This window comes from Phycodurus eques, chromosome 7, assembly GCF_024500275.1.
Source record: "Phycodurus eques isolate BA_2022a chromosome 7, UOR_Pequ_1.1, whole genome shotgun sequence".
NCBI classification, from domain to species: domain Eukaryota; kingdom Metazoa; phylum Chordata; class Actinopteri; order Syngnathiformes; family Syngnathidae; genus Phycodurus; species Phycodurus eques.
In genome coordinates this window covers 8,935,748-8,962,323 of record NC_084531.1, presented here as the reverse complement: position 1 = coordinate 8,962,323, position 26,576 = coordinate 8,935,748, and the positions used below count along the sequence as shown (strand labels likewise).

Here is a 26,576-nt window from a genome sequence, read left to right as displayed (position 1 = left end):
AATCATACTTCACATTTTTTTTAAACTAACTAAAACTATTTCTCTCTCTGACAGCGCCTATTAAAATTCATTATGCAAATGAGGCTATGATATAATCTAGCGACTTTTAAGACAGCCAATATCTACCGTAATTTCTCGTGTATAATGCGCATTTTTCCCCCAAGAAAATTGTCAAAGGTCAATAGTGAGCATTATACATAGGTATAGGGGCATTTTATAAATGTATGCCGCCATCTAGTGGTTATGAAAAAGCTTTACACTTTCATTCCAAAATGCCATCGCCACCTAGTAGTTATAAGAAATAGTGCAGCCTACACTTTCATTCCAATATGACAGGGGGTACGTATGACTGCATATATGTACAGTTATGCTCATAAGTTTACATACCCTGGCAGAATTTATAAAATATAGTTTTTAATATGACTGTTGAATGAACAACAACCATCATTAATTTCTTTATGGTTATGTTTTGTTCAATGGTAATGCTTTTCTGAAATGCCTGACCGTTTAATTTTAATCCCATTAAAATAAAATTAAATGTGTTTCACCTGGTCCTTCATCTTTTCTTTACAGAATTGTACCCATCTTACAAATTCTGCCTGGGTAATCAAACATATGAGCACAACTGTGTGTTTTGTCATTTACTGAATAAAAGTAGGGCTGTGAATTTCAAAATAAGAGCAATTTAAAAAAAAAAAAAAAAAGGATTATGTGTTCAAATAAAGTGCTTAACTTCAGAATAATTCTTTAAAAAAAAAAAAAAATACAGATAATATTTCATGTTTTAAATCATATGGGTTGAAGCAAAATCATGCATTGTAAAAATGCATTATACATAGGGAGAAGGGATTTCCAGAATTTTGAGGTCAACGTTGGGGGTGCGTATTATACATGGGTGTGCATTATACACAAGAAATTACGGTACTTTTCCTTTCTGAGGAGTGGGCAACAAGGCTAGTGAGTGACGTCAGGAACATGTCCGGTTAGTCTCTGTGAACCTCTGGACATGAATTTCAGCCTACTGCGGCTACATGCGAGTGTTCTCATTTTGTATTTATCTACAAATCATCAAATCGACTCAGCGACAACTTGTAACTGAAAAAAAAGTTGGGGCAGTTGTAAGTCAAGGCACCACTGGATATATAGTACTTTTGGTGACATTGTTGTTTGGTGGTGTGCTGTGAGATTTTTCTTAATTATGTAAAATATGTGCATTGACTCAATCAAGGTTTGGAAGCTCTGCACCAGTGCAATATGTGCATGCTTTAGTGTTCTATCTTTTGCCAATGCCATGACATCAATATTTCAAAACTGTTTTGGACCGACAAAAACAGCACACAGCAGCATGACCGCTTGCTACGCAACGACTGACCTGTTGCACGTCACAGTTGCCTCCATTGAGGATGGAGATTCCCAGTTTGAGAGTGGAAGAAACCATGGCTCCGGGGCTCACCTGACACCAACACAACTGGACTTAAAATCTTTCAAAACATTCTTTACATAAACCAAACAGTTGACAGTAAGATCATCAAACATGGTAGCATTAATAGTCACTGGGGTCTGAGGGTGGGTTGTGTGACCACTTATAATGGGAAGGCTTGCTGGGTTGTCTGGCTTTTTTCTACAATAACAGAACTGCTTGGGCACCCTCAACTGGAAGTGGCATTAAAAAAGCTTGAAGCCTCTATTTTGAATAAGTTTTCACTATCTGCCAAACTGCTGCTTGTTGTTAAGTGAGTTGATTTTACGACCATGCTGCCCCCCCCACCCCACCCCCCAAAAAACAAAAACAACAAACTAAACACATTTCAGTAATAAACAAGCTGTAAGGGTGTAGGTATAGGACATGTGGAGCAGCCCACCTTTGCAGGCGCTGATCATCTGCAGGACCATCTCGGCTGCTCCGCGGTTGTGCAGGCGGGACTGTTGATACAGGAGCCTCTGCTTTTCCATCTCCTTTTCCTGGTGGGAAGCAGAGCAGGAGGGAAGCAGCTGTAAGCATGTCCACGCAGAGTGCACTGGCCCCCCACACTCTCACTCTCTCACTCCCACACACAGAGCCAGCCCACATCTCCATGGGGGCCAAGGCAAAATTGTATTTTAATGCCCTCTATTTCTACCAATTATATTGATTATTGGTCATTTATACACCTCCTATAAACTCATTACAGTTCTAGTAGTGTTTGTTTACATTATCCTATTGTCAGCCTGACATATCTTTATCCATTTATGGTTTTTCATCTCAAAGTGGTCACAGGGCCCTAAACAGGAGCTGAGTTTATACTTGTGCTGGATTTTGGCCTGTTTTACTGCTGCTTCTGCTCAAACCCCCCCCTGTCTCCTGCTCGGAGAGAGAGCAAGTTGACGTTGACCGAGGCACCACCATTTGTGTTCAAATATCCTTTCCTTGAAAGGTTAAAACACCCAGATGCAGATGCTATTCGTTAGCCCGTCAATGGTGTTTTGCATTGTTGGTTAGCATTAAACTAAGCAGACTTTCCTAAGGCAAAGCTACAGTATCTGGTCGTTTTAAATGCACAACATGTAATTGTTTTTGTTTGATGTTTAGTTTGAGAGTAAACTTCAACTGGGGGTGGCAATAAAGAAGAATTGTTCACTATCTGCCAAAGTGATGCTTGCTGTGAGGTGAGGTGAGTTCACTACCAGCATCCTCCACTCATATCTCCAATTTTTGCTCACAAGTCAAGCCAAAAAATCATCTCATATCTCTAAAAACCCATAAGTCGGGTCATGGTATCTCAAGGCACCACTGTCTCCGATTATTATAATGCAACTACACCTCATTGTGTCGCAGTACAATATCGTACAGTACATTACGAGCCTTTGGAACACATGACTTTTTTACCCTCCCACTGAACATCATGACCAAGACATGACCTCCACCCCATCCATCTCCTCCCTCCCTATCATAAACCTGACTGAATGTACAATGTTCTGAACCTTTTTTCCAATTACAAATGTTGGCTTATCTTGGAGCTACAGCATGTATGTTGTAAGAGTTTTGTAAGGGCTGTAAAGTGTGTGTGGGACCGTGCACTGTGCATGCTTTTACTGTCATTAGCACAGAAAGGGGAGACTTACAAAACATTGCAGCAAATCAAGGGATGGGGGAAAGACAAACAAAATCAAACGAGTGTCTCGGTTAGTTTTCCAGTATCAAGTGAGACACAGAACAATGAGGAGGTGAGTAAAGGGGAGGGTGTGAGTGGGGGAAAGGAGGGCCACGCAGCGATCCGGTTGGACCTGCAACTTGGGACTGGGGGATCAAAATAAAGTCTCTGCGATGTTTCGAGTCCAGCAAAGGCATACACAGCTCAGTCCACCATCGCAGGAGGTGTTGCAAGTGATACCACACGTAGATTTAAAAAAAAAAAAAAAAAAAAAAGACTAATGTGTGTCTGGGGGGGTGCGAGTGTGCTGATGCCGTGCGGTTGCTGGTGGCTTGGGGAGCTGCTTCTTCGCTGACTCCCCTGTCTCCCCTTCCCCTGGTCCCACCGTACCATCTCTGTCTGCCGTACCTCAAAGGATGGCTCTTCACCCTCCTGTTCATCCCCTTCGTCGTCCTCACCAATATGGCAACTCTGCAGAGAGATGGGGAAAAAATAAAATCAAGATTTGTATGCTTCGACAAGATCTGCAATAACACTGACACTACAAGGGATCCTTGACGCTACACAGCAGTGCAGTGCGGTGTGGGATTTTCCCCATTTTTTTCTCCATATTCAAGCCTCACAGTCTCTCACGGTATCCATGACGGGTCTTGGGGAGACAGGGCTGCTGAGTCCCGGAGACACAAAGGTGCGCAACGGTTCAGCCCGCGGTATACCACAGACACCAGTGCGTTCCTTACCAGCTTGTCACATTCTGTTGAGGCTTTCTAGGGATAAAACAAGGAGCACGTTTGTGGCCCCGGTAGATTTGAGTGAAACTCCAGAGTTTCCGTCAGCAATGGGTGGGGCGTACATGCAGGTCAATACATCTATCAATTTTCTATCCCGCTTATCTTCACTAGGGTTGCGGGCAAGCTGAAGCCTATGTTTTGGGCAAGAGGCGGGGCACACCCTGAACTGGTCACCAGCCAATCGCAGTGCACATGTAAACAAACAACCATTCACACGCTTCATTCACACCTATGGGCAAATTAGAGTCTTCAATTAAACTACCATGCATGTTTTTACAATGTGGGGGGAAACTGGAGTACGGAGTCATAGAAAATCCACGCAGGCACGGGGAAAACATGCAAACTCCACATAAGCGAGGCAAAATTTTAACCCAGGTCCTCGGAATTGTGAGGCATACGTGCTAACCAATCGCCCAAAGTGCCGCCCGTTCAATAAATGTTTTATATTAGTTTTCCATCAAAAAACGTATTCACTAACCAAGCTCTTGTACCAAAACATTCAAAGGAGCCGGTTATTCACATACTCACTGCACATTGCGCTCTCGCGCTCTCTCTCTATCTCACTATCTTACCTTTGCCATGATGTCAGCGTATGACATATAGAGGTGGTCAACGTCAAGTTTTCTGAGGAAGGAAAAGAATGAATTGTGGTGACAAAAAGAAGAAGCAGAAGAAGAACCCGAGACGTTCCTACGTTTTCTCTGTGAGAGCGGTTCGGCTGAAATGCAGAATGAGCTGATGAAGCGGGTCGGGCTTGGTCTCAGTCTCTTCTTCCTCCTCCTCCTCTTCCTCCAGGGCTTTCTATTAAATGTAAATACAGCTTAACCCTTATATACCGCTCATTTTCAATGCAAATAAATAAAGAATATATTTATAATTGTAGTTTATATAAAATTATGAACTATAGATCTTTTCAAAATTTATTCATAGCATGTCTCAAATGGATGATTAATCCTTAGTCAATGTTTCAGAGAAAAGGGAAAGTGTATTTTTTATTTTCTTTAGTTTCATACTTGTTTCTTTTACTTGACTCCTTGTTTTAGTATGTATGGTAATTCTTATAATGTTTTACTCTATCATTGTTTCAAGATTTCCCCCATAACCCATCAAAGACAAACAGTTGCACATGCACACACTCTGTGCAAATGTGGTGGGAATGCAGACAAATGTTGTGGGAACACAGACAATTCTCAAGCTCCCTCTTGAACACTGATACCACAGTCTCATAAAAAAAATACACAGATTTGTGGAATTGTTCAGTTTCACAGTTTTAAAATTCCCACCAATTTGATGTCAAATTTGACCTTGAACAGCCTCAGTGTGCACAAACTTTGTAGCACCTGTACAAAAGTATTTTTTCATATTTTTATTTTTGGGTATGTTGGGTTACTTTTGGAAAGTCATGGAATTGCAGGGTGAAATAATGACATTTTGGGTATTTTTAGTGCGGTCAAATTTCAGCACGGGTCAAACTTGACCTGTACAGTATGTAACAGTTCATAAAATTGCAATTGGCAAACGATTGAGGGTGCAAGGGGGAGATGACATACCGACAAGTCGTCAATCATCTTGTCCTCAAACGAGTAGCCCTCTGTCTCCAACCAGTTGCGCTTGTAGGCGTCCAGAAACATGTTGGTGGCTCTGTGCCTGTGGGAGGATGTGTCAATACGATCAAATCATCATGTCCTGTTAGTGTTTGTGTGTGTGTCCTGTCCCTCCTCTCCGTATTGTGCTTACCTGGTCTTGATTGTTATCTCTCACCTGCACCTTGTTATCCCCGATTACCTCATGTATTCAACCTCGCGTATCATTCTAGTCGCCAGTTCGTTGTACCTTGCAGTCATGTTTCAGCATTCCATGTTCTCACCACTGACTCATAGTAAGCTTTCACCCTGTTTGAATATTGATCGTATCTTTTTCTCTTTCTCATCTTTGGTACACAGGCCGACTGTCGCATTCCTACTCTTGTGTTTGAAAAGATTACTTGGTGACCTGCATATGTACTTATACTCTTGTACTCTCCTCCGCCTCCGGGGTCCTCCCATGTCCCCTGATCCGTCAAGATCTCCCACCTGCTCACGCTCCCCTTCCTGCATGCTCCTTGTTCCAACGGACCACTGTCACGCCTTGGAGATACAGACCCTGCGCTATCCCCAAATAAACCTTTATCAACTACTTCCTCCGCCTCCATCTGCTTTTGGGTCCAGTTCAATACTGCTTGATTACAAATTGTGAGACCTTTAGTCCCTAAAACTATAAAATTAATACAATTCCACTCCTTTAATAATATGTAATTTGGTTTGGAAACTTAATTCATGCAGGCATGCCAGATTTATATGGCATGCCATAATCATGTCAGAGCTTTTAATTAGCCCCAAGATAAGGTAGGGGGGAGTAATGATTTATGTATTTCCTTGTACTGTACATAGGAATGCACTTTTTTTAAATGATACGACAACAATTTATTACTAATTATTTTGCGGACCACCAAGCTACGGCTACCCAGGGATCTGCGGACCCCGGTTTAAGAACCACAGTATGAGGGGAATCATTACGTGGGGATGTTGTAGAGGGGCGTCATCCTGAAGCAGGCCACCACGGCCCTCCGACGTTGTTTGGACAGCAGCTTGTGCCACACCATCTTCTTAGACTTGAAAGGATGCTCTGTCTGAAATAGAATAGAATAGAATAGAATAGAAGAGAAAGTGTTTATTTTCAGTATATTGTGAAGATACAACGAAGTTGGGGTGCAACTCTAAATTTGTGTGAACAAACAATACTATAAAAATAAAAAGGAAATCCACTGTACTATTCATCAAATTCTAGTGAAGCTTAGTCAACAAGAAACATCTGCTGCTAGATTAGTATTATTTTTACTCACCACCTCAATGTGGTACAGAACAGCAGACACCTCTTGGACCCTTTTGACCACCTTCTCGGGATCTTCGGCATCTTCAGCCTTCCCAGACATCTCCTTGTACAGAGACATCTGCCAGCGCATGGCTGGGTCCTCCACCTGCCAGTCACACATTTGCAGTATGTATTTATTCATGGTCATGAATACAGGATTTTCTAACCTTTATTGAGCCAAGGCACATACAGTTTTGCAATAGAGAAATATCACAGGCACCACCAAACAAAAATGGCACAAAAATGATACACAATATACTGAAATACCATAATTTCTCGTGTATAATGCGCACCCATTTACAATCCCAATTCCATTGAAGTTGGGACGTTGTGTTAAACATAAATAAAAACAGAATACAATGATTTGCAAATCATGTTCAACCTATATTTAATTGAATACACTCCTAAGACAATATATTTAATGTTCAAACTGATCAACTTTATTGTTTTTAGCAAATAATCATTAACTTGGAATGTTATGGCTGCAACACGTTCCAAAAAAGCTGGGACAGGGTCAGGTTTACCACTGTGTTACATCACCTTTTCTTTTAACAACATTCAATAAACATTTGTGAACTAAGGACACTAATTGTTGAAGCTTTGCAGGTGGAATTATTTCCCATTCTTGCTTGATGTGCAGCTTCAGCTGTTCAACAGTCCGGGGTCTCCATTGTCATATTTTACGCTTCATAATGCGCCACACTTTTTCCATGGGAGACAGGTCAGGACTGCAGGAAGGCCAGTATAGTACCCGCAACTCTTTTACTACGAAGCCACGCTGTTGTAACACATGGAGAATGTTTGGCATTGTCTTGCTGAAATAAGCAGGGGCGTCCATAAAAAAGACGTTGCTTAGATGGCAGCATATGTTTCTCCAAAACCTGCATGTACCTTTCAGCATTAATGGTGCCTTCACAGATGTGTAAGTTACCCATGCCGTTGGCACTAACACAGCCTCATACCATCACAGATGCTGGCTTTTGAACTTTGCGTCCATAACAGTCCAGATGGTTCTTTTCCTCTTTAGCCCGCAGGACACGACATCCACAATTTCCAAAAACAATTTGAAATGTGGACTCGTCGGACCACAGAACACTTTTCTACTTTGCATCAGTCCATTTTAGATGAGCTCGGCCCAGAGAAGCCGGCGGCGTTTCTAAATTAATGATTATTTGCTCAAAACAATGAAGTTTATCAGTTTGAGCATTAAATAGATTGTCTTTGGAGTGTATTCAATTAAATATAGGTTGAACATGATTTGCAAATCATTGTATTCTATTTTTATTTTTTATTTTTATTTTTATCTTCATTGGAATTGGGGTTGTATAATACGCACAGCCAAGTTGACCTCAAAATTCTGGAAAACCCTTCTACCTATGTATAATACATTTTTACAATGCATGAGTTTGCTTCTACCCATATGATCAAAACATGAAGTATTATCTGTATTTTGTTAGTTTTTTAGTTAAGAATTATTCTGAAGTTAAGCACTTTATTTGAACACGTAATACTTTCTTTTTATTTAAATTGCTCTTATTTTGAAATTCACAGCCCTACTTTTATTTAGTAAATTAGAAAACACACAGTTGTGGTCACATGTTTGATTACCCAGGTAGAATTTGTAAGATGGGTACAATTCTTTAAAGAAAACAAGAAGGGTCAGGCGAAACAGATTCAATTTTATTTCAATGGGATTCAAATTAAACGGTCAAGCATTGCAGAAAAGCATAATCATTAAACAAAACATAACCATAAAGAAATTAATGATGGTTGTTCAGTCATCAGTCATATTTTAAAAAAAAACAATATTTCACAAATTCTGCCAGGGTATGTAAACTTATGAGCACAATTGTACATATATGCAGTCATACGTACCCCTGTCATATTGGAATTAAAGTGTAGGCGACACCGTTTTCATAACCAGTAGGTGGCGGTGGCATATTATAATGTACACCTCTCATAACTAATGAGTGGCACTTTGGAATGAAAGTGTACAGCTTTTTCATAACCTCTAGATAGCGGCATACATTTATAAAATGTGAAAGATTGTTTCCAATGTGAGTGTGAATGGTTGTTTGTCCTGCGAATGGCTGACGACCAGTCCAGGGTGTACCCCATCTCACCTGTGACCCTAATGAGGACAAGCACTATCGAAAAGGGATGGATGGATTTCATAAAAATGCCCACCTTACCCCAAATAGACGCCATATAGTCTCTGCAGTTGAGTATATAAACACCCGCGACCACTATATAGACTGCAAAAACTAAAATCTAACCACAATTAAATAGCTCAAGGAATCAAGGAAAAATATGCTGCCAAGATATACAGTATCTTTGTACCAGGCGGTTTTTATGTAATGAATGAAGAAATGCATTACAGTAAAGTTTTTTTTTTTTTTTTACTTTAAAAAAAAAAAAACTTTTATGAGTGATTTAATTTACGTTAACATGAGAAATAGCATAATTCTATACGTGATGATAGTATAGATCAGTGTTGTCAAATGTATGGTCCGCGGGGCAAAACCAGTCCGTCAGGAGTTCCAATCCGGCCCACGGGCATTGTTCTGCATGTCAAGCAAGTTTTAGTTAATTTATACATATCAACTCTTATTTTGAAACTTATACTTTTATTTTAACACAAGCATCGTAGAACCAGAAGTGCTGTGAATCGCGTGACGTGACATGCACGAAGCTGAGAGAGATCAGCGCGTCGGGGCATGCCTGCAATCCATATGCAGTAAGAAACATTGAGTAACTCCTGGAGAAGCAATGCCTATATATGTATCGCATTGATTGTTTGAAAGTAATTTCTTGTGCAAATGTGCACGTGTGCAGTTAAAAAGGAGTTTGTAAAGTTAATTGGGACATGGGTTTATTTAATCCAAGATGAAAATGTTTGGGCTACGTCAGACAAACATATCACACGAGTGACTTGCTTTGGCAGTGACCCCTCACAGGGAAAAGCTGAAAGTCACTTTTCTTTAGTTAGACGTAGGCTCCAAGCTAATTTGATGAATGTGAATAGTTGGAGAGGGGTTGCTAATTGTTTGTGTTTATGCTTACATAATTAATATAGATTCATTGTTTGTGTTTTCACCTTTTTATGGTGAGCTACTGGCTGACTATTACAGTATAAGCAGCTAATTCAAGTTTCTATTTTGCACTTACTGTGGATATGTAAGTCCTTAATAGACATAGCTAATATATTTATTTATTTTGTGTTTAGTTTGTGTGGTGTGATGACTCAGTTAAGGTTTTCAAGATTTCCACATGGATGTGGAAATTTATTTACATTTAAAATGATTTCTGAATATGTTGTTTCATAAAAGGTCCATGCAGTTTATAGATCTATAATGATCTCTAAGTTGCAACTGTAAATCAAAACACTGATTCATAAAATTGTTGAAATTGCACTTATTTTTTTAAAGACATTTGAGATTGCTCATATGATTTGAAACTAGATTTGCAACAAGATAATAATCAATAAATGTGTATATTTCCCCCAATGTAGTTGTAATTATTTGCACCAAAAGAAAAATGGAAAATATGAATTGTCTTTATTTATAGCTTATTATGCCACGGATATGTTGGTCTGGCCCACTTGAGATCAAATTAGGGTAAATGTGGTCCATGGACTAAAACCTTACCCTGGTATACAGTAGATACAGTTTTAAGAGAATGATGAAGTTCTTTAGTGTAGCTATGCTAACTTTAAGAAATCTTGCCAAGTCAAATTTACCTGTTATTGGCGGACAATTTTGCTTAAAGTCATATATTCCTCAATTCATTACTGAGATTACTTTTCTTGTTTTTTGGCAGCTTTTTGAGTGTATAAGGTTGTGTATAAACAATAATTGACTTACTTTGCCTTGGAGATGAAGATTGTTGTGCAAAAATTCCCTTACTTCTTCATCGGTGTCTTTCTATGAGAGAAGACAGTTTTTACTTCATTTTATCACCAATGAATTGGCATCAGCGCATGGAGAGTTTCAATGTGGCTTCCACGCATCACAGTACCAGCGAGTATCTGATCTTGGCAAGGTTGATGAGCTCCTGGTCTGCAGGGGAGCACATATTTAGGCCAATGGGAAGCATCTTCTTCAGCGCCGCCACAAGGAGTGAGGTCTGCACCGAGTAGCGATCCCCCCGCCGTTTCTTTTTGGTACGCTCCTGCTCAGAGCCTCCAGACTAGAGGCGGGAAGAGGAAACGTTCACGTGGACCTGGCACTGTCTGGTTACTGTAGACACTTTTCAATGACACGTCAGACTATTTCCGCTCAATTCAACTTCAAGATGCGCTACCTGTAATTTCTAGACGAACCACTAATGAAAGGTAAAGTAAGAGCTATAATGTCTTTATTACACTATAATTCATAGTAATATCACCATATCAGTGCAGCAACTGAGCGACCACAGCGATAAAAACGAGGTAAAGCTGGATAGACAGGTTAACTGTACGTTCTGTCTTCTAGTGGAAAAGCATTGAATTGTTTTGCCTGCCACTAAGAGTTGCTGGCATAGATACAGTGGATATAAAAAGGTCTCCACACCTCTGTTCAAATGCCAGTTTATTTATTTTTCTCAGTGAACAGAAGAGATTCATGAACAGTTCCAAATACCACTCAGTGTTAGTACAAAAACCTTCAAGCTTCTGTTAGAAAGGGGAAAAAAATGTCAGGAAAAGCCTACTAGAAGAGCTGAATTTTATTTTGGGTTAGTTAGAGGCACTTTAAATTATGGCAGGTAAGTGTCGATATCCATTTAACCTGAGTTTGAAGTTGAGTTTTTCTGAACGAAGGTTATTATATCCATCCATTTTCTGCACCGCTTATCCTACCTAGGGTCACGGACGTGCTGTAGCCTATCCCAGCTATCTTCGGGCGAGAGGCGGGGTACACCTGGAACTGGTCGCCAGGCAAGCGCAGGAGGTTATTATAGTTAATAAAAGCTAACGAAATAACAACCTAAAATTGAAATAAACATTTTTGTAAACAAACTAAAATAATAACGAGAACTTTTTTTTAAAAACGATAACCAACTGAAACCAATTTTACAAAATTAACTAAAACTAACGATAATTATAGCAAAAATATCCGTTTTCGCCTTTTTCAATTAATATCATAGATGAGCTTTCTGGTTTGATTTTAATGATGTATTTATTTCTGTTATGGCCGTACAGATCCAGGAAGGTTGAACAGTCGTTTGTGAATTGCAATTTTTTTACTGTGTGTTGCATAAAATTGACGCAATCGCTCAGCGCCCAATGACTGATGTCGTCACTTCTAGGCGACAAAGCTGAGCCCTGGCGCTCGCCGCCGGTTGACGGGTGTGCATGGCTCATTTTCTTTTGTCACTCAACTCAGCCAGAAACACGACGCCAGGTAACAAGTGCTCTCCTTTTTTTGGTTCATATACATATGAGCAAATATTACATAGTACAACTGGGATTAAGTTTGAGCTAAATAAACATTTTTCATCCATCTGTCTGTTTGTCACAGATAAAAGCAAGTGGCTTTTAGGGAGGAAATGCCTGGACGACGTTATGTTGGAAAAGAACCGGAAAGACGACTTAGTCACGTTAGAGTTCGAAAGGAAGCACCTTTTTATCTATTTCTGACCATATGATGCATTTCACAAAGGTTAAGGAAAGGGGGTATAAAGGTTAAAATACTGTTAGAATATTTAACTTTCTGGAGAATCCCTATGTCACGTGATAAAAAACGAAGGCGCCGATTGGCCGAAGACGAGATCTGTGTATCGCCGACAGGATTGCTATTCCTTACAGTTCCCGGATGTCTGTCACAGCTAATTTGAAACTGAATTTTTCAAACTGAATCTGAAATGATCAAACTGAATGTGAAAATATATCATTTGAATTTTCATTGCGGATTCAGTTAATACAAATTCAAATTATGTTTTTTCAAATTCAGTTCTTTGTAAATTCAAATTCAATTCCTGGTGGCATAATATTGCAGCGCATAACACAGCCACATCCCCAGTTACGGAGAGAGTGTTAAGAGAGTGTGCATACTTTTGCAGCCATATTATCTACCCCTCTTGGAAATATTTTTGGTAGGGTTTTCAATCGATTTTATAAGATATAGGTAACTTTAATGGTGGGAAAAGTTTTTAAATGATTTATCTTGGTCTCATTTTTTGAAATCACTGAAACGTAGTATTTGAACAGGGGTGTGTAGGCTTTTTGTATACACTATAGATGAACAAAGATGGCTATTGGCACTGTTTCGCAACAAAATCTCTACAAAATCTAACTAAATCTAAAAAAAGTATAACTTACTTTGAATAGCATCAATGATTTTTTTTGTAAGCAAAAGGGGGAAAATGGATTAAACTCGGAAATTAATAAGAATGCATGAGTAAGTATATAACGCTTTCCTGGGCATTCAAAGAAATGCATTTTCTCTTAACACTCTCTCCATATATATATATATATAAAATGCATTCAAAGAAATGCATTATATATATATAAAATATATATATAAATGGAATTTATATATATATATATATAAATTCCATGTATTATGCATGCACTCGCTGGACGACTGGTTAGCACTTCTGCCTCATAGTTCTGAGGACCGGGGTTCAAATCACGGCCCCGCCTGTGTGGAGTTTGCATCTTCTCCCGTGCCTGCGTGGGTTTTTTCCAGGCACTCCGGTTTCCTCCCACATCCTCCCAAAAAATATGCATGGTAGGTTAATCGAAGTCTCTAAATTGCCTGTAGGTGTGAATGTGAGTGCGAATGGTTCTTTGTTTATATGTGCCCTGCGATTGGCTGGCGACCAGTTCGGGGTATACCCCGCCTCTTGCCCGAAGATAGCTGGGATGGGCTCCAGCACGCCCGCGACCCTTGTGAAGATTAAGCGGTACAGAAAATGGATGAATGGATTCATGCACTCCTCAGTCACACCGTGGTGGTGGTAAGCTATTTGTGAAGCCACAGCTGCCCTGGGGCAGTCTGACAGAAGCGTCGCGGCCCCTCCAACCACCAGCAAACATCCAATCACATTCGTTCGTAGGCAGTGTGGGTTAAGTACAACGGCAACATGTAATCGGGCGGGGATAGAAAGTAGTGCTCCTCCGTTTGCTGGGCGTACACTTAACCTCTGTGCCATGCCGCCCAATCAGATATTTGTTAAATAAAAATCTGACACTTTAAGACATACTGCATCATGCAAACCACTAATCTCCCTAAACCTTTCATTTTTGATTTGTGTACCATCCGAACTGGAATTAGTCTGAAGTCACTTGAAAAGGATCTACTGTGTAAGTCAGAAATTCACCAAATGAGTGGCAAGGGTTGAAAATGGAACAAGAAACATTTATTATGTGATGGCCAGATTCACATCATGCACAGTGGCACAGCATGTGCCCGGTATGACTCGACAAGTAACTGAAGAGTTATTTCTCAGAGCAACAGCTACACTTTCTTGTCCAAACAACTTTCTAATGGGCTTGCTCGCCTAACTGTTAGTAACACACACTCACATCCACGCACACACAAACACACACTGTACATCTGGAAAGTATTTGCAGCTCTATGCTCAGTTGGTTGCTGCTCTTTGAGTCCTAAAGTAGGAGTTGTTTGACGGTTCATAAGTACTGTAACATCTATGCTAATTTCTTTGAAGGCAGCAATTGTGTTTCACATTTTACACGAGCATTACGCTTGCAAACTTCGATTGGACCAAATGAGACGGTTATGGTCGAGTTTTTGTTTCTTCAAAGTGATGTCATTCAACAATATCCCAATCCTTGACAGCAAGCAAGTGAAAAGAGGCACTAAGGTGTGTTTTGCTAAGTTTAAATCATACATGCAAATCAGTCGCCTTTCAGTGAAATTTATGCGAATCCTATAGATACGATGATTTTTTTTCCTTTGGGTTGCCATCGTTGTCATCATAGGCTTGTTTCGTACAAGCCTATGAACGCTGGCAGCTAGATCCATTCCACACATCCACCATCCACACACACACACACACGCACACACGTAATTTTGAATATTACTCCACGGCGGACTACTATGCGGTCTGAGGTTCCGCCTGTGCGCTCGAAGTCACAGGAGTTGACGAGACCAGAATAAAAAACACAGCCGCTTCTGCTGTTACGAAGTAATGGTACTTTTACTCCGTTAAAATGATCTAAATGTCACTCGCTACTTTTATTTATCAATTATTGCTTATTTTTCAACTATTTCATGCGCAAGACTACGACTTCGACTTCTGCATCGGGCGCTGTTTGCGCCAATCCAGTTTAAGCGCTAGTGACATTTAAATCTAGTTCACCAATCAAACGACACAAGAAAGTCACATGACCTCATACAACGTCTTCTATTGGGCTTCCCGGGCATATGTATTAACACTAGATCAACCAGCCCGGCTGATTGTCGTGCCTACGTGGCGGCCATGTTGGGAAGGTCGTCGTTATCATGAAAGCACCGGCACATTACTCGTGTTTACATTTAGACGAACAAAAACAACAGCTCTTATGTATTGTAGTATTTGTCTAGCACTATCTGCCCAAACGTGGATATTTTAGCTTACTTATAACTAGAAAACACCGTGCAGTAAATTGCACCTACACACAGACACACACACAGCAACATCAGATTTTGCACATTCACATTTTATTTTGTAATTTTTTTAATTTCTTTTTTTAAAATTGCTGTTCATGCTGTGGTTAAAAAAATCTGAAGTTATTCACTATTTACTCAGTACTTGAGTCATTATTTCACTGTGTACTTTTTACGATGACTCAAGTAATTTTTTGGAGGACTACTTTTTACTTTTACTTGAGTCACATTATTGTCAAGTAACAGTAGCTCTTACTTGAGTACAATATTTGGCTACTTTACCCACCTCTGGAGGGGACATCCTCTATTACTCTTACGTTTAAGCAAAATTTTTTCTCATCAGATCAGCCCCTGTCGTATTTGTTGCACTTATCCTTTGTATTTTTGCCTTGAGGTGCTGCTGGTCGTGGCCATGGTTGTGGTCCACAACATCGGCGACAAGAGCTGATCCGCTGGTACATTTTGTATTAATTAGGAAACGCGCCTACAATTTTCTATTTTCAATTTTCAATTTTTTTCCATTTTCTTTTTTTCCATTTTCAAATTTTCAATTTTCCTGTCGTATTTGTTGCACTGATCCTTTGTATTTTTGCCTTGAGGTGCTGCTGGTCGTGGCCATGGTTGTGGTCCACAACATCGGCGACAAGAGCTGATCCGCTGGTACATTTTGTATTAATTAGGAAACGCGCCTACAATTTTCTAATTAGTTTACAGATGTTAATGTTAATTGTATTAAGCGACGGATCAATGTTAGGGATTATGTCACAACACAGAATGAACTAACTTCAATTTCAGAAATGGAAAAATATTGTACTTAATATTTTAGCCTGGCGGCACGGTGGACGACTGGTTAGAGCATCAGCCTCACAGTTCTGAGGACCCGGGTTCAATCCCCGGTCCCGCCTGTGTGGAGTTTGCATGTTCTCCCCGTGCCGGCGTGGGTTTTCTCCGGGCACTCCGGTTTCCTCCCACATACTAAAACATGCATTAATTGGAGACTCTAAATTGCCCGTAGGTGTGAATGTGAGTGTGAATGGTTGTTTGTTTGTATGTGCCCTGCGATTGGCTGGCAACCAGTTCAGGGTGTAGCCCGCCACCTGCCCGATGACAGCTGGAATAGGCTCCAGCACGTCCGCGACCCAAGTGAGGAGAAGCGGCTCAGAAAATGGATGGATGGATATTTTAGCCTTTGAAGTTGCTAATAGTGAAAAATTAAGTGAAAAAGACAATGATTTTAGTCAATTTCTTTCCAGAATGAGTGCTTAAAGAGGAGGATGCTATTCATGTGGCACAGGTAGAAGCAGGCAACAGGTGCAGGTGGAGATGGGCCTGGCTCAAGTTGGAGGCCAAAACATAAAAAGCAAAGAAATGAGGCAATTTTAATTTTAATTTGAAATTTGTACATCAACATGTAGTCCCGGAGGAATTTTTTTGTCATCTTTTTCATGGCTTTGGTGTTTGCATGTCTGTTAAATGTGGGGAAGGGGTAAACTATGTACAAAAAAATAATTAACTATTGCTCTACATCACAGATACTCACCTGTTGCTGGTGGGTCTTAAATATATCCCCAGCGGTAAAACGGGGGTTCGCTGTATTCCATTTTGGAATAAGGTTGCAGCAAAACAACATATGGAAAAAGTGACACTCTTCTCACACACTTCTGTCCTGTGGCTTATGGCTCTCATTACTGTCTGCTGTCTGGCCACGAAATCAGCCATCAGACAGCCACCACAGTAATTCTCACCCAGTTGCCAAAGACAGGCGAGTCCTGTCTTAAAGCCACCGAGGAACAAACACGTGATTAGATAATCTGTGGTTAAAGGTTTTTAGTAGTGTCAGTGAATTAGACATGTAAGGGGGTGAGGGTCCAGTTAGTAAGTCCGATGAATGCCACCTGCAGCCGACACTAGCTTTAAAACCCCCTGACAGTCCAGCATGCTCAGATCCAATGGTGACAGCAAAGGATGATGACACGTGGCTTTTCGGTGCAAATAAAACAGGGGTGTCCAAAGTCAGGCTCACGAGCCATTTGTAGCTCGCCAATACTAAAAATAACATTTGCCATGGCCTGCAACCCTATTGGCTGAATTTCTTTAGACAGTGCATCTGCGCCAGGGCGAAAATGATGGCGTATCTGGATTTTCATGCAAGTGCAAGGCTCACTGCACGTGTTTGCTAATTTGGCAGACTATTCCGCTCCAAACTGGGCATTTACGGCGCAGCGAGGGTGTGTCCTTGGATGTCCATGGTGGAGTGACAATTTAGTGGCGGAAAGTTGGTCTAAATTTATGACTGCTCAGATCACATCTAAATAGGGGTGCAAGGGAGACCGCCAGTCTCAAGCGACTTTGGTGAATTTGGTCAGGGCACAAGCTGATATAGACAGTGAGATCCGTTAACTGTTTTTCCTTACTTTTTTCCTGACTTCACTTTCACTGAACTTAATTTTTTTCTTGCCTTTTTCTGTACGCTTTCCTCACTTTCAGCAGTTTCTCCCTCTTTTGATGGACAGAGTCCGCAGTTTAAAAATTATTCTGATTCCACTGGCTGGTGTTATACTCTTTATCGACTCCTGCTTCAATGAAGTAAAGACTGTATCATTGAAGTACAGTACTACACTCGTACAGCTTTGCCAAGTTGACGAAACCCACGCCTTGCTCAGGATATTCTACAATTTCAAGCTATAATTCAATGGGCTTCTTCTCGGCACTCGCTTTCTTAGAATTTTTTTTTTTTTTTGCCAAAATACCTGTACAAAATACTGGATACAAGCTCAAAACAGAACAGACACCTGTACTTTCACTGCAAGTTAACCACGTGAACTGATACTGGCCGAATGTTGTGAAGCTTGTGCTAGCACAAGACAAAGCAAAAAATGAACCAAGGAAGGAATGGCTCGTAACTCAAAAAACTCATAAGTCAAGGAAGGTCATAACTAAAAATAATTTTTCAGAAGCCAAAAACGATTTGCCTTACCACCTTTAACGGGAAGTTGCAATGTGGCAGTTTTACAATATAACTATAATATATATTTATAAAAACAAAATGTATGTTTTATATATACCAAATATTACTTCTATTAGTTTTATACAACCTTCACATGCTTTATTGTTCCATGTTGTGACTACAGATAGATAAGTTGAGTGCAGCTGGACAAAGATATTTGTTTTGTTTTGTTTCTCTATCTCTCTCACTGCGAGATAACAAAGGGGATTTGAGTAAGGGGTGACACCTCGTAAGACTTTTCCTCTCTTTGCAAAGGCTTTTCTTTCTTTTTTTGTAATAAAACCCCACAAAGACAAGATTGCTTCCTCACTTATTCTGTCAGAAAAAAGATTTGCCAAAACACACAGATCCAGACAAATTTTTGAACAATATTTGCGAGAACTGGGCCTTTTGTGTACAGAGAAAAAGTCTTAGATCTTTGAGTTCAGCTCGCTTAAAAAAAATAAAAAAATTAAAAAAAAAAAGGTATAAGATATATTTTTGTTCAGTATATAAATGCTCGATGGATTGGTTTTAGCGTGTTTAATTAATTAAAGTTGATGAATGTCAAACTGGCTCTTGCATTTTGGGATTTTTCTGGATGCGACCCTTGGAGGAAAACATTTGGACACCCCTGGAATACAAAGTAAACACAAAGCCAATGTTGTTGAGGATGACAACGGAGAAGAGTCCGCCAGCGGAATTTTACATAAAAAGCCATAAGAAATCTAACGTCAGAACACCCTATCCCCAACTATATACAGACAAACTGTTTTATTAATCAAACAAAGTGGGACGATGGCGCACGGCTGCAGAAGCGCACGCTTAAAAATGACGTGAAACTGCTAAGCCGAGCGCCATGACACCCGTCAGGCCACTACAATCTACAAGAGCACAGAGATTTCATCAAGCCACTGCAGACCCCCGCTCGCTAACACACACACACAGGACTTTGATTTGACATTTGATTTGTGTGTGCGTGCATGCATGTCTGTGAATGTGTGTGTGTGTGTGTGTGTGAGTGTGAGTGTGTGTGTGTGTGTGTGCAAGCGAGCGTGTGGAGGGTAGTGAGGGTCTACGTTGTAACAAGTGCGGCGGTCCACGGCGCGAAGCTGTACGAGAAGCCTGGCCCAAACCCAGAAGTGCCCATGCTGTCAGCCTAGCGATCGTGCACAAACACAGTCTAACCTCTCCGTCTCCGGCCTAGCGGCCCGCCGTCCGGCCCCGACCAGGATATAAGGAGAGAGCACAGTTAGCAACACGCCACCGTCTGTCCTCAACCAGCACAAACTACCTCTGAACAACACTCCTGGGAGTTTGTCTTGTTAGTGGTGTGAAAGTGAATTGCTTCTCATGAGTTACAGTGCATCCAGAAAGTATTCACAGTGCTTCACTTTTTTTTTTACCACATTTTGTTATATTAAAGCCTTATTCCCAAAAAATTTAAATGAAATTCAATTCATTTATTCTCCCATTATAAATTCAACACACAACATCCCATCATAAAAATGTGAATAAAGAATTTGGGTGTCAAGGAACTACAGTATGTTGAAGTGAGTTGAGGGGTTCTATTTTGGATGAAAATGTGGCTTTGCCCCCATCTTGTGGCATATATAGGCAATTACAAACCTTTGTGGGGAGGGGCATCAATTACTTGCGACTTTTTGCTATTCGCGGCAGTGTTCGGTCCCGATCCGAAGGGCTATATTCTCCCTTTAATGTCTGAATTGCGCACCTTGATGTTATGCGCATTCTCCCATAATGACTTCTGGCCCAACCACTGTGCATAAGCAGCTCCTGTGTGCGCAACCACCAAAGAGGCGTGACTCCGTGAAGTCTGACACTGGCTATAAATCCATTTGGAAAATATAGCACACTTTAAAGCTGAAATTGACTTCTGTAGCGGATATGGAAGTTAATCGTCACCAGTGAAATGTGAACACCCCTGACGTGCACACCAGTCCTCTAACAAACTAAAGGAGCACGTACTTTTATTCCGTATGAAATAAATCCAATGAAAGTAATTTAATCAGAACATTGTGCTTAGGACTCAACACATTTAGAAGTCCATCAATCGAAAAGCATGTGCCTGCCGTTGTATAGTTTAGTGGTGCCCTGCAACCATCTTGTGCCACAGACCACAGGCAAGTCACTTAAACATACTTTACAACTGACAAAGACAAAAACAAATGATTCAAAATCTAACTCACCATTGCGCCATTACAATTATTGTAGTTGTTGTAATAGTGACCGTCACTTTAAAAAAAAAACTCCAAGCCGTAGTAGAATGTTGGAAGTGGGAAAGCTCTTTGCGTGCAAAAGAGTCAGCTGGCGCCAATATTTGTTTGCCAATTGTTATGATATGATATGTGGACATTCGGTTTTATGTCGTTGGGCAGTCCATGAGAGTAGGTACAGTATATACTGTAGGTGTGTCGGACACCGTTGGTACGAGTCAGCTGTTGCGCCAGCAGTTCACTGATTCAAAACATGCAATATGATGATGCAGCTAAGCGCCTTTATCTGACTTATGTGCATCAGAGAATATGACTCTAATAGTGCACTTATGTACACGTGATTCGTTGTTTATTATTTTTTTAATACATTTCTGAACAATTAAAAACGTTGTCATGATTTTATTATGTTGTTTTGTGTTTAGAGGTTTGAGGGAAAAATTTCTTGAATTTTGGAATAAGGCTTTACCGTAACAGAATGTGGTAAAAGTGAAGCACTGTAAATACTTTTCAAAAGCACTGTGGAAGAACACAAGGTTGTGACTCGTTCGGCTCCGGGAACGTGGTCATCTTATCCACAGCAGAAAAGACAAACATGGCTGACATGAGAATGTTTTGTATGTTTATAGCATGTGAAAATGTTAGTAAGTTGATCAGAAATTAGTTCCTTAATGTATTAGGGCATATGGAGAGACTGAAATGTCTTTGGCTTGATTTAAACTGCATGTGTACTTATACACGATTCTTTGCTTACATCTGCGTTATTTTCATGTACTTAAATACCTGACAACACTGTGTTTAGAATTACTTAGCCAAGTATCCGTCGAAACAATAACACAAATGCACTCATTGATTTAAATGAAGGTAAGCTCCACAATACTTTGCTGACATTTTTGTTACATATTGAGCTACACTTCTCTTATGAATCACATTTTAAATTGATCTAATAATACCATATTCACATTCTATTCAATGGTCCATACACCTCTAATGTACCATATTTAGATCAAATTTAATGGACTATTGTAGTGATTCTCAAACAGTAGTATGGGCTCTCTCTGGTGGTATGCAAAAGAATCACTGCCTAGTTGTATTACTTTTGCATCTGATCTTTAACAACTGTTTGTTTTAAAAAATATATTGATGTACAATGTATATTTATCCTTTCTGGAATACATTTTTATTGAATCATTATTTGAGTGTAGGTTTTATTTTCTTATATTCAAGCACAGTGTTAATTTTCAAACTGGAAAATAGCCTACAATAATAAGAATCATAGTTTTTAGGAATAAAATGTCCAACTATGCTACTGTATTTAACGTTGGTTGTGATGATGGTACTAATTATTTTTTTATGTGGTACTTGGTATCAAACGTTTGAGAACAACTGCTCTATTGTACAGTATGTCCTGCTAATATACCATATTTGCATTATATTTAATATTATTTATATCGCTAATGTACTATATTTAGATCATATTAAATTGTTTATGCACCCCTAATACACCGCCACTAATCATTTGTTTTGTTTAGCACACAAATCATCAAATAAATGATGATATGGAGATAAGAGTACAAATCGTGCCACTTAATAGCAAAAAAAAGAGAGATAAATTGGATTTGTGCGACATGAGCCGCGTAGTGTAAATCCAGCTTAATGGTGAATAAAAGTATTGTGCCTTAGCTGTTTACATTTGTGTGTGTGTTGTGCGTGTGCGTGTGTCTCCTCTCGCACCTTGCTCATCTTGCTCTTACTGTCGGCAGTGAGGAAGGACATGTTGTTGATCTCGTTCATCACAACAAAGTTCTGCTCCTCGCGCTTGAAATTCTGCAATAATAAGCACATGCGCGCACACAAACACACACGTACACACAACATGACAGCAGCAGTGGGAAGTAACCATGTCCAAATTTGTTGTTACTGTACTTAAAGGGAACCCTGATTGTACTTGAATTGAATACTTTTTAAAATACAACCACTGACCTCTACTTTTGAAAGACAGTGTTACATATTTATAAATTATTCATTTAAACTATAAAAGTGGATTTTGTTTGTGGCCACCGTTTTTGTGTGCGCAAAACATTCTGGGATTGATGACGTACAATGGTTGCTGTTTAACCAGAGCATTGCTGCCCTCTCTTATCCTATATTAGTCAAATGCTTAAACTTGTAATGCAGCCCTATGGGGGGCACAAGCCAGTGCAAACTGTAGGCCGAAGAAGAAGTGGGACACTGAGTGGACCGAAGAGAGGTGAAAGGAATACATTAAGATGCGACATAGGGCAAAGGTAGAGGTGGCAAAGGCCAAACAAGAGGCATATGATGATATTTATGCCAGGTTGGACACTAAAGAAGGAGAAAAGGATCTAAACAGGTTGGCCCAACAGAGGGATAGAGATGGGAAGGATGTGCAGCATGTTAGGGTGATTAAGGATAGAGATGGAAATGTGTTGACTGGTGCCAGTAGTGTGCTAGATAGATGGAAAGAATACTTTGAGGAGTTGATGAATGATGAAAATGAGAGAGAAGGGACAGTAGAAGAGGCAAGTGTGGTTGACCAGGAAGTGGCAATGATTAATAAGAGGGAAGTTAGAAAGAGGATGAAAAATGGAAAGGCAGTTGGTCCTGATGACATTCCTGTGGAGGTATGGAAGCATCGAGGAGAGGTGGCTGTGGAGTTTTTGACCAGCTTGTTCAATATAATTCTAGTGCGTGAGAAGATGCCTGAGGAATGGAGGAAATGAATGGAGGAAAAGTGTGCTGGTGCCCATTTTTAAGAACAAGGTTGATGTGCAGAGCTGTGGGCACTATAGAGGAATAAAGTGGATGAGCCACACAATGAAGTTATGGGAAAGAGTAGTGGAGGCTAGACTCAGGACAGAAGTGAGTATTTGCGAGTAACAGTATGGTTTCATGCCTAGAAAGAGTACCACAGATGCATTATTTGCCTTGAGGATGTTAATGGAAAAGAACAGAGAAGGTCAGAAGAAGCTACATTGTGTCTTTGTAGGTCTAGAGGTCTGGAGTGGCAGAGAAGTATGTTAGAATAATACAGGACATGTACGAGGGCAGCAGAACAGTGATGAGCTGTGCTGTAGGTGCAGTCCCACCTCCACCATTTAAGGTGGAGGTGGGACTGCATCAGGGATCAGCCCTGAGCCCCTTCCTGTTTGCAGTGGTGATGGATAGGCTGACAGATGAGGTTAGACTGGAATCCCCATGGACCATGATGTTCGCAGATGACATTGTGATCTGCAGTGAAAGCAGGGAGCAGGTGGAGGAACAGTTAGAAAGACGGAGGCATGCACTGGAGAGCAGAGGAATGAAGATTAGCCGAAGTGAGACAGAATATATGTGCATGAATGAGAGGGGTGGAGCGGGAAGAGTGAGGCTACAGGGAGAAGAGATAAAAAGGGTGGAGGATATTAAATACTTGGGGTCAACAGTCCAGAGAAATGGTGATTGTGGTCAACAGGACAACAGGAAGCAGAGCTGCAGGTGGCGGAAATGAAGATGTTGAGGTTTGCTCTCGGTGTGACCAGGTTGGATAAAATTAGAAATGAGCTCATCAGAGGGACAGCCAAGGTTCGATGTTTTGGAGACAAAGTTAGAGTTAGCAGACTTCGATGGTTTGGACACGTTCAGAGGAGAAATAGTGAGTATATTGGTAGAAGGATGACGAGGATGGAGCTGCCAGGCAAGAGAGCTAGAGGAAGACCAAAGAGAAGGTTGATGGATGTCGTGAGGGCAGTTGGTATTCGAGTGGAGGATGCAGGAGATAGGCTTACATGGAAAAGGTTGACGCGCTGTGGCGACCCCTAAAGGGACAAGCCGAAAGGAAAAGAAGAAGTCAAATGTTTAAACTTGTGTTGTACGCTTATAATCTAACCCGTCATCCATTTAAATACATTTAAGTTAAAAAAAAAACAAAAAACATCCCAATAACAAGCAGGGTAGGTTAATTGTGGACTCTAAATTGCCCGTAGGTGTGAATGTGAGTACGAATGGTTGTTTGTTTCCATGTGCCCTGTGGTTGGGTGGCAACCAGTTCAGGGTGTACCCCGCCTCTCGCCCGAAGATAGCTGGGATAGGCTCCAGCACGCCCGCGACCCACGTGAGGATAAGCGGAACGGAAGATAAATGTATGAATGAATGTGCCTGTGGATGAATCCAGTCAGGACCTGTGCATATCCGATTAGCAATGTAGCTGTCTGTACATGAATGGCAAGCTGATGGACACTTGCCAATCACAGACCGCAACTACTCAGTTGCCATTCATTGTAGAGCTACATCGCAAATCGGACATCCACAGCTCTGAGTGAATACGGTGGTGAACACTGTACACTTACTTTATGTACTTTATCAAATTTATTAAACCATAAAATGATAGATTGTGAAGGAAGAAGCGGGTTTTTTAAAGAGAAGACGGACGAGAATAAAAGCAAGACTGTTCGTCTCACTGACAATTCATTTCAATGTGCGCTGGATACACAAGGCACATTATAGATTATGAATATAGTTAAGTATTGATGTAAAACAATATTTGATGATCAATATATGACTTGGATTTAATTCATTATGAGACCATGTTCATAATTCAAAAGACTGTCAAAATAAAATTTCCCAATTAAAATGAATGGAAATTCCATTAATTCGTTCCAGCCCCCCAGAAAACACCCAAACATTTTTTTGTAAAGTAACGGTGTCTGACACTTACTCCATAAAGCAAAAAAAAAAAAAAGAAAAAAAGACCAACAAGGACTTTAGTATTAGCAGTTTAGTGGTTCGACATTCTAAAATTTACCTCGTCGCAGGTATTTTTATTTTTTTTCTTTTCCTTTCGGATTGTCTGTTGGAAAACTCAACTATTGGTTGTTTTTGTGCTCAGGCCAGAGCAGTAACAATATTGGTTTGGTGACATCTGATGGCACCATGTTGTCAAGGAAGTACAGTTTATGATAATATAGAAATATCAGGAATAGAACAAATTAACAATACTTAATTATCGTATAAAATATAATTAAAAATACCATATAATATCACATACATTTAGAGAGAGAAAAATAAAGCAGACAAAAACAATATTCTTTTTTGTTTTCTCTGAACTTCTACTGAAGTACATAATGTGAGTATGTTTGTGTGTCACAGGACTGACAGAAGAATAACAAAGGAGAGGTAAGATGGAGGGCAAAACTTACATGAGATTTGGACCAGAAAATAAAGACCTCGCCCACCATCCTGAAGAGCTCCTCTGCGTCAAGATCAGGAGACGTCAGCCATCTCGCCCTGTGGACAAACAGCGATGACATCACGGGAATAACACAAGCTTTCACGTGAGTCTCAGTATCAGGTCAGAAAACACTTTATTGGCATCTTTCAACTAGAGGAGAGACAATATATAAATATGGCAATGTGTCCTATACAGGTTTACGCTCAGGGTTTAGGATCAATAAACAAATATTTTAACCTGCGATTGTCAAAAATGTTCATTTCTTTGTTGATTTTTACAAACCTTATAAAAAGATCTATAGATCTTCACTTGTCTACCTGTTGTTGTCCACATAACGGATGAGCAAAGGGTAGAGGGCGTAGAGGTCCCGGCACAGCACGGCAAACTCGTCTCGGATGGTTCCGTTCTCGCTGTCCACCTCTGTTTTGCCTTCCATGCGCAGATGGTCCTCCTCGGCCACTACCTTGCCCGAACGCTTCTTCAACTTCTCCATGGTGGGGATGAAGTGGGACTTGAGCATCTCCGGCTTGGCCCGGCTCACAATGGGCTGAGCGAACACTGCACACAGTGTGGTACCAAAATTTCAGTTTATGTAGATTTAGAATGTGTACGCTAAAATTCCAAGTATGAATGTAAATAATACATCCATCCATCCATCCATTTTCCTGAGCCGCTTCTCCTCACTAGGGTCGTGGGCGTGCTG

General features: G+C 40.4%; 1 protein-coding gene across 1 annotated transcript in view; it reads right to left on the bottom strand.

The window, feature by feature from the left end:
• The window catches only part of ryr1b (ryanodine receptor 1b (skeletal)), a 146,419-nt gene that overhangs the window by 37,245 nt on the left and 82,598 nt on the right, over nt 1–26,576 (bottom strand). Inside the window, exons 70-82 of the mRNA XM_061682639.1 lie at nt 26,191–26,431; nt 25,842–25,929; nt 22,378–22,470; nt 10,850–11,020; nt 10,696–10,755; nt 6,804–6,938; nt 6,478–6,590; nt 5,473–5,569; nt 4,617–4,723; nt 4,495–4,546; nt 3,540–3,602; nt 1,859–1,962; nt 1,373–1,448 (exon numbers count right to left, since the gene is read on the bottom strand). Coding sequence (XP_061538623.1) covers nt 1,373–1,448; nt 1,859–1,962; nt 3,540–3,602; nt 4,495–4,546; nt 4,617–4,723; nt 5,473–5,569; nt 6,478–6,590; nt 6,804–6,938; nt 10,696–10,755; nt 10,850–11,020; nt 22,378–22,470; nt 25,842–25,929; nt 26,191–26,431 — 1,400 coding nt within the window. The remainder of the gene's footprint in view (nt 1–1,372; nt 1,449–1,858; nt 1,963–3,539; nt 3,603–4,494; nt 4,547–4,616; nt 4,724–5,472; nt 5,570–6,477; nt 6,591–6,803; nt 6,939–10,695; nt 10,756–10,849; nt 11,021–22,377; nt 22,471–25,841; nt 25,930–26,190; nt 26,432–26,576) is intronic.